General features: G+C 37.6%; 1 protein-coding gene across 1 annotated transcript; it reads left to right on the top strand.

Annotated features, from left to right (window-relative positions):
• The first annotated feature begins 7,650 nt into the window (after positions 1–7,650).
• Positions 7,651–11,470, top strand: LOC130077300 (uncharacterized). Its single transcript, XM_056242500.1, has 7 exons — positions 7,651–7,751; positions 9,049–9,108; positions 9,245–9,580; positions 9,808–10,104; positions 10,461–10,577; positions 10,697–10,764; positions 11,372–11,470. Exons 1-7 carry the CDS (start codon positions 7,709–7,711, stop codon positions 11,420–11,422), a joined length of 972 nt encoding a protein of 323 aa, XP_056098475.1. The 5' UTR covers positions 7,651–7,708; the 3' UTR covers positions 11,423–11,470.
• Positions 11,471–12,110: the final 640 nt, after the last annotated feature.

Genomic DNA, 12,110 nt, shown 5'->3' with positions numbered 1-12,110 from the left:
AGTATCTTAGTCGGTATAGGGTCTAACATACACGTTGTTGATTTACTGTAGATGTTTTAACGAGTTTAGACAATTCTTCCACTTCTATAGCAATTAATGAATCGAATTTTTCCTAACGGAGACTACAATGCACTCCCTGATGCGATACTGTGTAGATAGTTGCATAGTTATAATTTTCTCCCTGATATTATCAATCTTGTAAGTGAAGAAGTTCATAAAGTCATTACTGCTGTGTTGCTTGGACACTTCTGGGCTTGACGCTTTATTTTTCGTTAGTTCAGTAACCGTTTCAAATAAATACCAAGGGTTTTGTTTATTTTCTTCTAATATGGTTGAAAAATAAGTAGGCCTAGATCTAGCAGCTTTTAAGGCATCTCTATATGCAATCGAGATTCTCCTTCCATGAAATGTGAAATAACTCTAGTTTAGTTTTCTTCCAGTTGCGCTCCATTTTTCTGGCTGCTCTCTTAAGGGCCTGGGTGTGCTCGCTGTACCACGGAGTTGGACTATTTTCTTTAATCTTCTTTAAGCGCAACGGAGCAACTGCGTCTAAAGTGCTGGAAAAGAGAGAGTTAAAAGTTTCTGTCGCAAGAAGTGCAGTGATAGGTCTAACATATTTATAACACGGAGTCGGCTTTGCAGCCTTGGCTAAATGAAGTTTACATGAAACTAGATAATGATCTGAGATGTCATCGCTCTGCTGCAGAATTTCAATAGCATCAACATTGATTCCATGTGATAATATTAGATCTAGAGTATGATTACAACAATGAGTAGGTCCTGACACATGTTGTCTAACTCCAATAGAGTTAAATGCCAATCCAGATGGATCTTTTTCATTATCTACATGTATATTAAAATCGCCAACAATTAGGACTTTATCTGCAGCCTACTAACTCTGATAGAAAGTCAGCAAATTCTTTGATAAAATCTGTATGGTGCCCTGGTGGCCTGTATACAGTAGCCATGCAGCACAAATCTCAAACATGATTTATCATTTACACTATATATTGTTACATTAAGCACCAACACTTCAAAAGAATTATATTTGAAACTAGACTTCTTAGTAATTTTAAAAGTATTACTATAAATTACAGCAACATCTCCCCCTTTGCCTTTCAGACGAGGGGTTCATGTTTATAACAGTAATCCTGGGGGGTGGACTCATTTAAAGTAATGTAATCGTTTGGTTTTAGCCAGGTTTCTGTCAAACACAACACGTCTAGGTTAGAGTATGTAATCATTATCATTAACAATAAGTGCTTTTTAAGTAAGGGATTGTATATTCAGCAACCCAAGCTTTATCATTTCCTCATTTGTATTATACCTGTTTTTTTTATTTGTTGAACATCAATTAAATTTTTAACCTTAACTGGGTTTGGAAGTTTTTTGTATTTCCTAATTCGGGGAACAGACACAGTCTCTATAATAATAATAATAATAATAATAATAATAAGTTTTATTTATATAGCGCCTTTCCATGGCCTTAAGGCCTTAAATAGGTGACGCTTTCACCTAGATATTATATAATGATATCTAGGTGAAAGAGTCTCTATGTGATGGAATTTATCTGACCTGACGTGAGACAGCTGGCAGACGGTCGGTTTACCCAGTCTGTCTGCTTCCTGACCTGAGCGCCAATTCGTATTTGAGCTCTAAGACTATGTGCCATATTACTAGAGAGAAGAGCAGCACCATCCCACGAGGGATGAATACCATCTCTTTTCAACAGGTCAGGTCTACCCCAAAAACTTTTCCCAATTGTCTATAAATTCTTTATTATTTTGCGGACACCACGTGGACAGCCATGGCTAACCATCTCATCACTCCTGCAAACAGGAAGGAGTAAGCAACATCTTGAAAAAATTTGCCCAAAGTCTTGTATAATATATGGACTTAGCCACTCTGAAAGTCAAACCGTTGCTGATGTCAGGGTGCGCATAGTCTCAGTCTCAGACATCATGCCCACAGACCACTGGCTGAACGTCTGATGCACTTATTTGGAGACATCATCATCTGATTTAAGAATACATTGCAGAACATAAAGCATTTGCACAGTCAAAACTGATCAAGTCCAACAGCTCTCATAGACGAACCTACCAGAGCACAGTCTAGACGGTTTAAGTCCTGATGCTGGACAGGAGTGCAATTAGTTTCAATTAAATCAAACAATTGTGCTCTGAATGAGTTATAATTTACAAAGAGCCATTTGAGTCATCTCCAACCACAGATGTAATTCATGTTTTGTATGTATGAAGAGTATGTAAATCTCTCTCTCTAAATAAAGAGTTGAACTGCACACTCACTTAAATATTTTTATTATTTCCGACGTCATATGATAAAACCCACATTAAAAACTTTGGTCCCATATGCAGTAGCGCGGGAAGGGGGGTGCTGCGGGGGCTGCAGCCCCCCTCGTCATAGCCACAGCCCCCACCAAGGGGGCTGTGGACTAACATAATATTGTCAAGTCAAGTCAAGTCATCTTCATTTATATAGCGCTTTTAACAATGAATTGTTTCAAAGCAGCTTTACAGAGATAAACATATAATTTAAAGGCCGTGTTGCAGGGTTAATTTTTCAACTAATTTGTGCAATTTGCTTGTTGGTAATACACATTTAAACTGTTATCCATTGTATTTTATGTCGTTGGGTATCACAAAACGTAATATAATACGAAAAATTACAGCGGTTTGCAACGATTCTCCTTTCCACCACAATGCATTGGATGACGTCACCTTGGGGAGAGAATTTACCAAAGCCCGCCTTGAGAGCATTAGAGTGACTAGAGAGACGAGTAGTAGAGACGAGAGTATTCAGATAGCGCAGATTATAGATCAATAGATAAATACATAGATATAGGTAAATAGATAGTCTAGATATATAGATAGACAGACAGATATATAGATAGATAGGCTAGTATGCGGCAACTGCACATCCAACGGCACGTGCGACCAATGAGCCAACTCTACATTGTCAATCTACCTACTATGTATATTTCTATCTATTTATCTATCTAGCTGCTAGCTATCTATGCTAACGTTTATGCTATCTGGATGTCTGCCTATCTCTCTCTATACTGCCCACACAAGCACTTGCCAAACACAGCGACCGGACAGCGACAGACACGCGGCGGCTAAGTTACGTTTGCAACAACATTTTCACCGGAGGAAGAGATAAACACTTAGAAACGCCAATATAGCTAGCATGATGCCTTCTATTTCTAGATGACAAAGACCAAGTTTACCAGTACTAGACACTATGACAAAGGTTACCGGTACTTATCTGAACTAACGTCATGATCACTGCCACTAGATATAAAGAAAACGTTGATTTTTCACTCGGTCCTATTCAATGACAGTAACAATATATATATATATGTGTCGTTATTGTGCACTGCTGCTCGTAGACTAGCTCCAGTGCTCATTGCTGCGGTGCTAAATGATAGCAACTCACCAGGACACTTCACCAACTCTTTCTCATCCCAGTCAGTCGCCATAGTTCTAATACTAGGCTGAGAATGTCTAATACGGGCTCTGATACTAGGCTGAGGCTGCCTTTCCTCCACTTCTCCCCAACGTGACGTCATCGCCGAATCGCGTAAAAAAAAACGTTAATACCAAAAACGTAAAAAAACTGGTCTTTAAGACCATTTTTGAGACATTTTAAAAAGGATATACATATCCTGAGTGATTTATGTACCCATTAATCGACAGTGGTGGTTAACCTGCAACATGGCCTTTAAGGTAACAGATTGTTTTGGCGTTATAGCGGTTCTTGAATAATGTTACTTCCAGCTAAAGTTAACTTTGATTGATTCACCTCCGTCGAAATGATCAGACTTTAAACGCGAACCTGTGATTAACGCTGACGGCGTTCACATGCTCATTCAGAATTCTATAGTTATGTGCTTTTTAAAATATGTGCGCAGGTTTGTAATTCATACAACCCAGCCTAAACAAACTACTTTTCTTGCCTATAAATTTTGATACAGAATTTTGTTTTATTTTATCACTTCGGGGTACGCGAGCCGGAATTCACAGCGCTTTATCTGTAGAGTGGGAAAGGGATCCTCCATAGGGAGAGGATAGTGGATACTTCAGCACTGCATTGTCATCGGGTCCAGGCGAATCTCCTTCGTCAGGTCTGGACACGGCCTGGATCCGGCAGGCTGCGGGAAAACCTCGGGATAAACAAAGACACTAATATTAGCGTAGATGCCATTCTTCTTATGATGTAGCGAGTACATCAAGATTTAAGGGAAGTGTTCCCAGTTCCGGCTGACCTAATCTATGCAGCCTAACATTGAATTTATAGAAGTCTATAATGTATTATGTGTATGCTAGGTCAAAGAGATGTGTTTTTATTTTAGTCTAGCTTTGAACTGACAGAGTGTGTCTGCTTCCCGGACAATGGTAGGAAGACTGTTCCAAAGTTTTGGTGCTAAATAGGAAAAGGATCTACCGCCAGCAGTCGATTTAGATATTCTAGGTATTATCAACTGGCCGGAATTTTGAGATCGCAATAGACGTGAAGGACTATAATGCGTTAAGAGCTCGCTCAAGTACTGCGGAGCTAAACCATTTAGTGCTTTGTAGGTAATCAACAATATTTTAAAATTTATACGATGTTTAATAGGGAGCCAATGCAGTGTTCACAGAACCGGGCTAATATGGTCATATTTCCTGGTTCTGGTAAGAACTCGAGCTGCGGCGTTTTGAACTAGCTGTAGTTTGTTTATTAAGCGTGCAGGGCAACCACCCAGTAGAGCATTACAATAATCAAGCCTTGATGTCATGAACGCATGGACTAATTGTTCCGCATTTCCCAATGAGAGCATATGGCGTAATTTAGATATATTTTTAAGATGGAAAAATGCAGTTTTACAGAGACACGTGGCTTTGAAAAAGAAAGATTGGTATCAAATAGCACACCCAGGTTCCTAACCGACGACGAAGACTTGACAGAGCAGCCATTAATTGTACTAAAAAACGTGGGGGGAAAAATGAAAATAGACATGCTGTGTTTGAGTGTTCAAGCTACGGAGAAAATGAAATAAAGTTTGAATTTGTCATGCTTAGTTTGTTCCGATCAGAGCATGTGAGCGGAGAGCGCATTTCTGAATCCCTCCGCTCGCTCATTCCGCTCAGGGTCAACCCTGAATGACCTGCTGGTTCGAAAATATGTGGAATAAGGGCTGCCTCCGACTAAAGTTTTCTTCTAGTCGATTAGTAGTTGTTCATTTTAGCCACTGTGGACACATCGCCCCTCTTTATATTGATTTAATTACTTAAATAGGCTACAGGATGAGCGTTTACGTAGCCTAATATAGCCGCACTCAAGCGCACGCCCGCACTCATAAACCTTGCCACAAAGAACCGGCGAAAGTAATGATTATTAATGTGTCAAAAATAGCAAGGAGACATTTAATTGTTTATTAATAAACAGGTGTTTTCTGTGTCGCTGCAAAGATGAAGTTATGCGGACTCGAACGCCAGAGAGAAATGCACATTTGATTACATAATCAGAGAGTCGTCTATTTCTTTTCGTTTTGAATAGTTTCGTTTAAAAGAAGACATTTCAAGCTAATAGATATCCTATATTTATAAAATCTGTGAGGCACAAGCTGAGTTTCGGCGCCCTCCAGTTTACGTGCAATGCAAGTGATCGCCGGCCCCTTTCATTGTCTGCTATATTTGCTTCTTAATTAGCTATTAAATACAGGCAAATGTTTGATAAAACATATCAAAATTAAGATACAATTTATACTAAACGAAAATATTTTTAAAAGAGTCTTTCTACAACAACAACAACAAAGACATTTTTGGGTATCTCATGATCTCATGTATCATGTCTTTCTCACGCTGCACGCTCACTTTCATAATCAACATTGATTAAATAAAAAATAACATTAGCCTATTATATTTAAACATAAATATGAAACTAAATATGTTTTCTTTATTGGCTACAACATATACAGAGAAATATCATGTCTTGTCGTCAGCCATAACACAATGACGTCACATATTTTCCAACCCAGCCCTCAGCCCCCCTCGCATGAAACAGCTTCCAGCGCGCCTGCCCATATGGTTTGAATGTAGCCTACTATAGATTTTGGTTTTGAGTTTGTTTCTTATGAATGAGATTAATCAACACATTCTCATCCCAAGGCGTCATCTAACTGACACTTTTGACCGTGCGTCAACATGCCGACGCACATGGTACCCCTTAAGCGTCAATATGAGACGCTCATCCTCGGGCATCATCTAACTGACGCTTTTGACCATGCGTCTAAATCCGACGCACATGGCACCCTTTAGCGTCAGTTAGATGACGCTTCCGTTATGGGTAGGTTTAGGTTTGGGGTAGGGTTACTGTTAGACCACTAGGAGGCGCGTCTCATATTGACGCTTAAGGGGTACCATGTGCGTCGGCATGTTGACGCATGGTCAAAAGTGTCAGTTAGATGACGCCTTGGGATGAGAATGGGCTGGATTAATATATATATATTTAAATAATAACCATTTTTTATACCACTATCCAACTTTTGCTTCTTTTTTTATTTTATTTTTTATCAGTGAGCAGGAGCACTTTGACAGGAGGATAGAAAAACAGTTAAAGAAGAGTGGCAAGTACACTCTGGGAGTCATTTACGGGAGTCATCATAATTCATTAACGGTGTTAATAAATAACTTTTTTGTGAACAACTGTTTCTTTCTTCTAAAGCAGTGTTTCTCAACCTCTCCTGCAGGGACCCCCTGACAGGCCATGTTTCTGTTTTAACCCTGAAATGGCACACCTGATTCAAGTCATTAAAGGCTTAATGAGTAGTTGACTAATTGATTAATTGAACTATTCCCACTCTAATTACTCATTAAGCCTTTAATTACTTGAATCAGGTGTGCCATTTCAGAGTTAAAACAAAAACATGGCCTGTCAGGGGGTCCCTGCAGGAGAGGTTGAGAAACACTGTTCTAAAGGGCCCTTTATAGATAAATTATCTTATGAAGATAAAATTTTAACAGTGCAAAAGTGGTCCACATTTCATCCTAATTGTGTCCGAACGAAGATGCGATGCGAAGTCAAGTGGCTGTTATGCGAAGTTCTACCTGTTTACAAATATGATTGTATTGTTGTACTGTTTTTTCTTGGGTTAAAAATAAATATGTGTTTATTTAGCATGTTTGTTTTGTCCATATGTGCTGAGTTCCCCAATTGATAGGCCATGCAGGTCCCAGCTGCTACAATGTTTTTTTTTTTTTTTGCCCCCCCTGGCTCGAATGTCAAACTTCGTCTATGCAGCCTCCCCGTATCTTTTTTCACTCCTCCCCTCACTACTGCAGACGCCTACTCTTGTCTACATTTCAGGCGAGGCGCATTTCAAACAAGCCTGTTATTCAGAGCTTATACGCTGAATGGAGCATAACTCTGATCTAAAGGTTTCCTAAGAATTGTCTGCCAAAATAAAGGGTCCTTAATCATTTGACCGCTCTTTGCCTTGAAATAAACAACGGTTTTCAGCGGAATTTATTCAGCTCTGGATTATTTAATTTGCACTGCCCCGACCACAATTGAGCCGCTCGAAGTATGTTAGCCTGCTTCTTTTTTCTTTTCCATCAGAAAAGCCAACCTTTTTTCTTACCGTCTATAAAAGACGACAACAAGAAAGTTGCATAATGTTGCAAAATTATTTGAGCTGTTAAAGAAGATGGTTTACACATATTTATTTTTTTGCTTTTGGCTTTTAGGAGGTAAGTTATGCATTTTTATTTATGTCTTTAGTTAATGTAGTCTTGCATGGTCTTTGTATCAGAATTATTGTAAATTAGACAAAGGGTGAAATATAAGTTAAAGTAGCCTAGATGACAAACATGTCTGTTGTTGTTCATTACAGTGTGCTTTTAATTGTTTTATTTCACTTTTAAATGGCAGATATTTTAATCAAATGATTAATTTTACTGCATGTATTGTAATTAGGCTATATTTGTTATTGATGAAATTAAATGATTTTATTTCAGTTGTTGTGTTGTGTAACACTAATAAAGCTGTTTATGTGAAAACAAGACTTGTTTTAATGATTTCTAAATTATTTAATACAAATAAACGACAAAATATGAACAGGAAATTTTGAATTTAGTCTGTTTGCCTTTTAAGTTACCTATACTTAAACATTTAAGTTAATTGAAAAGACCACATTAGGTAAATTTAATTAAGTTGTCAATTTCCCCATTACTCAATTGAACTAAGGGAATCAGTTTAGAATAAGTCTCAACGTATCCAGCTGCAGACCCGCAGCACCACCAGTTTCAGAACCCCAGCGCCAGAACCGGAAGTAAGGGGCGGAGCTTACGTTCTTACACCAGCTCCAGGACCGGAAGTGAGGGGCGGAGCTTACTTTCTAAACCGAGTAACCCCACCTAACGTTTTGGAGCGTAATTTGCTTAGACACGAAACGTCATACTTTATACGTATGTTATAATTATACATTAAGGTACAGTACAATAAGCATTTTAAAACATTGATTTTGTGTAATATAATATAGTTATCCGTTCATTGTATTATGAGAGTTACTTTCTGATCATGACGGTGAAAAATAATGCTTGAAACTTATGGTCATTTATTTTATATAAAATATACTTTTTCTCACAAGAACATGTGCAGCATGCATTTTTCTTTATGTAAAATAATGTCAAAAATCTAAAAAAGAGAGAAAATTCGGCATTGTTTTAAAAGAAACAATAAAAATGTATACAACAATGACCAATTCACCTCTAGGCCCATTTTATCATGACAATCGCCTACATTTAACTTACTGTACAATGTATACAACTAGGAACTCACTCTCTGGCCCATTTTGTCCTTACATTCTTGCAAAAATAACTATAATGCAATAATAATAATTCCGCAATAACCCTCACTTCCGGTTCTGGGCTTCTGAAACTGGTGGTGCTGCGGGTCTGCAGCTGGATATATCTCAACTCAGTAGGTTTTACAGTGTATCATTATATTATTTATGTCATTTCATTAAACTGTTAAACTCTTTTGCAGTTTTAAAGTTGACACAGCAGCAACAACAATCAAATAATGTTACCAGCTCAAAAGCAAATGGTAAGATGATCTAAGATCTTAAACTATAGGTTTAAGAAATTACAGTGGTGTTTTATGCTGTCTTTCTCCAAATAAACTCTAAAAGATATCTGTGGTGATAATCTTTGTCTATGTTGTGCTGACTCTTTTCTTCCAGGTGTGTCTGGTGTTTATACAGATGAAACAGAGATGATATCAGTGATGGAGGGAGAATCTGTCACTTTACACACTGATAGTGAAATATACAGAAATGGTGTGATACTTTGGACATTTAGATTTCACAATTCAGAGATTCGTATCGCGCAGATCTTTGAACGGACCATCTCTATATATGATAGTGGTGAGAATGAGAGATTCAGAGACAGATTACAGATAGATGAGAAAACAGGATCTCTGACCATCACAAACATCAACACATTACACTCTGGACTTTATAAACTACAGGTCATTAATGGAGGGTTCAAACACATGAGCTTTAGTATTGCTGTCTATGGTGAGTAAATCATTCATTCTTTATTTTGGTCTAGTATATGGATGATTGAAGGCTGTTAGTGTGAGGAATTTTTTTTTAAGAAGAATTTGAAACATTTATATTATTTAGTATATTGAAAAATTCTGTCACGTTGACATCCTTCATGCATTGCTTTTTATATTGAGAATCTTTACAGACATCTTTATGACTGATTCATCCTAAAAAAAAAAAAAATCTTCATTTATTAGCGCTTTTAACTGTTCCTGTCATCAGTGATTCTCCACAAAACCCTTCGGTGTCAGAAAGATCGTCAAAGCAGAATTGTTCACTGGTGTGTTCATCTGAGAATGTGAGTCATGTGACTCTCTCCTGGTACAAAGGAATCAGTGTATTGTCCAGCATCAATGTGTCTGATCTCAGCATCAGTCTCTCTCTACCTCTGGAGATTCAGTGTCTGGATGATTCATACAGATGTGTGGTGTCTTATTCATTCACCAACAGAACTACACACCTCAACATCACTGATCTCTGTCACACATGTGAAGGTACGTCAACATTCAACAAACTCTGCATCTTGAACTTGAACTCACATTCACATGAAATGTACACATTTAAGTGTTTTACTAATCACACCCTGTTCAGTGCATGTGCTATTTAATGCATTTGATTGCCATTTTCTCCATTACATAACATACATTGGATGGATGTATTCTTATTGTCACAAGCAAGATTTTTAAAATTTTCCCTTTCTGTTTGCATTACCTGTGTTTTAGTTATGTTCACTTGTTTCCAATGGTGTCTATGTGCTGATTTGTTTCCTCCTGTGTTTAGTTAAGTTGCTCGTTCCCTTTGTGTATTTGTATATTTACAGTAATGGCTGTTGTTGTCTTATGCATTGCAGGAGCCAGTCATTCATTTCTCACGGAGCTGATAATTGTTGTATTGCTGGTAGTGATCATAGCGGGGGCTGTGCTGATGTATTGTTGCTGTAAAAACTACAAACGAGTGAAACAGGAAGGCAAGTATTAGCAACTCACTGGTATGCACACGCTATGAATCTTTTTTTTTTTTTTTTTTTTTTTTTTTGTAGAAGTAGTGCCAACAAATTTCTAAATTTCTGAATTGATTATTAAACAGCTCAGACAACCGAGGAAGAGGTCAGTTATACTCATACGACGTTTACCAGACACATATCTTCAGATACGGTAAGATACGTTTGTTATTTACCTAAATCTCTTTGTCTTCTGGTAGAAAAACACTGAGTCGATATTGTTTGTTTGCGTATCTGCCTGTGGCTGCTTTTTAAATGCTTGATGTTGCATAATTTAACACTCAGATGTCATGACGTTCTTATTTTGTTGATGCTTGTGGCCTATGTAATACTTTTTTCTTTTTCTTTTTTAACCATATTTAAACATGATTTGCGCTCTCACATCACCCTCGTGATATGCTGATGGTTGTGCATTATGCGTGACTCGGCTTCAGTCCAGTTCTTCTGTGTATTCTGTGCATGTTCCTACATGATAATGAAGCTCTCATTTAGATGTAGGATTATGTTGATAGTGATACCGTGAATTCTCTAATATATTTAGTTTCACTATTTTAACAGCCTTTGTGGAACATATGTGCTACATTTTCTTTATAGCTGCTGATGTTATTTTGTGAATTTGCACTTATCTTTCTGCTTTAAGCATGTTTCAGCTCTCTCTCTCTCTCTCTCTCTCTCTCTCTCTCTCTCTCTCTCTCTCTCTCTCTCTCTCTCTCTCTCTCTCTCTCTCTCTCTCTCTCTCTCTTGACTTTGTTTTCTTGCAGGAGACTAATAGACGGGATGACACAGAGTATTCAAGAGTTGTTTTGAGATGATAACCACACAGACTGTTATTGTACAGCTCAGTTATTAAAGGACAGACAGAGCATCTGCCAATGCTTCATTACTCAGTCATGTCTAGACGTGAGTAGAGCTGGTTTGCGTGCCTATATTATTATACAGGCATCATGATACTATCCTATTCCAAGAGTCAGAGATAAAGAGAAAGTTAACTCAGAAAAGTAGATGCAACCATCAAGATTTTGCTTAATAAGTAATAAGAGAAAAAATGCATTTAGTAGCCTGTTGAATATGTGTGGTAAAGCCTGTTGAATATGTGTGGTAAAGCCAAGGCCTCCCTCTACTGACTGTAAGTGAGACATACAAGAATCACTATGATGGATTTGGCTGGTTATCATGGATAAGTAATCAAGTTAGTCTCTGCTGGTTCTGTACATAACTGTAACTGGACAACCTGAGGAGCAAAAGCATATTTCTCCATTAATGACAAGATCTGAGGAAAATATCTTATAACGGTAATCTGAGATTATCTTGATTATTGCATGTCAGTGAATATGGTACTGTGTGTGAATTTACACATTAAACATTGTATTGTAATCACCAGGCAAGAAGATTTTGCAAAGAGACATTTTCTACTGAATGCTTTCATGCCATTAAGTAGTGTTAAATAGTGGGCTAATGTATGTCATGCTAAAGTGTTGTTTTTTTGTTGTTTTTTTTTTT

This window comes from Rhinichthys klamathensis, unplaced genomic scaffold (genome assembly GCF_029890125.1).
Source record: "Rhinichthys klamathensis goyatoka isolate OS25496 unplaced genomic scaffold, OSU_Roscu_1.1 h1tg000727l_1, whole genome shotgun sequence".
Classification (NCBI taxonomy): domain Eukaryota; kingdom Metazoa; phylum Chordata; class Actinopteri; order Cypriniformes; family Leuciscidae; genus Rhinichthys; species Rhinichthys klamathensis.
This window is presented reverse-complemented; position numbering and strand designations above follow the sequence as displayed.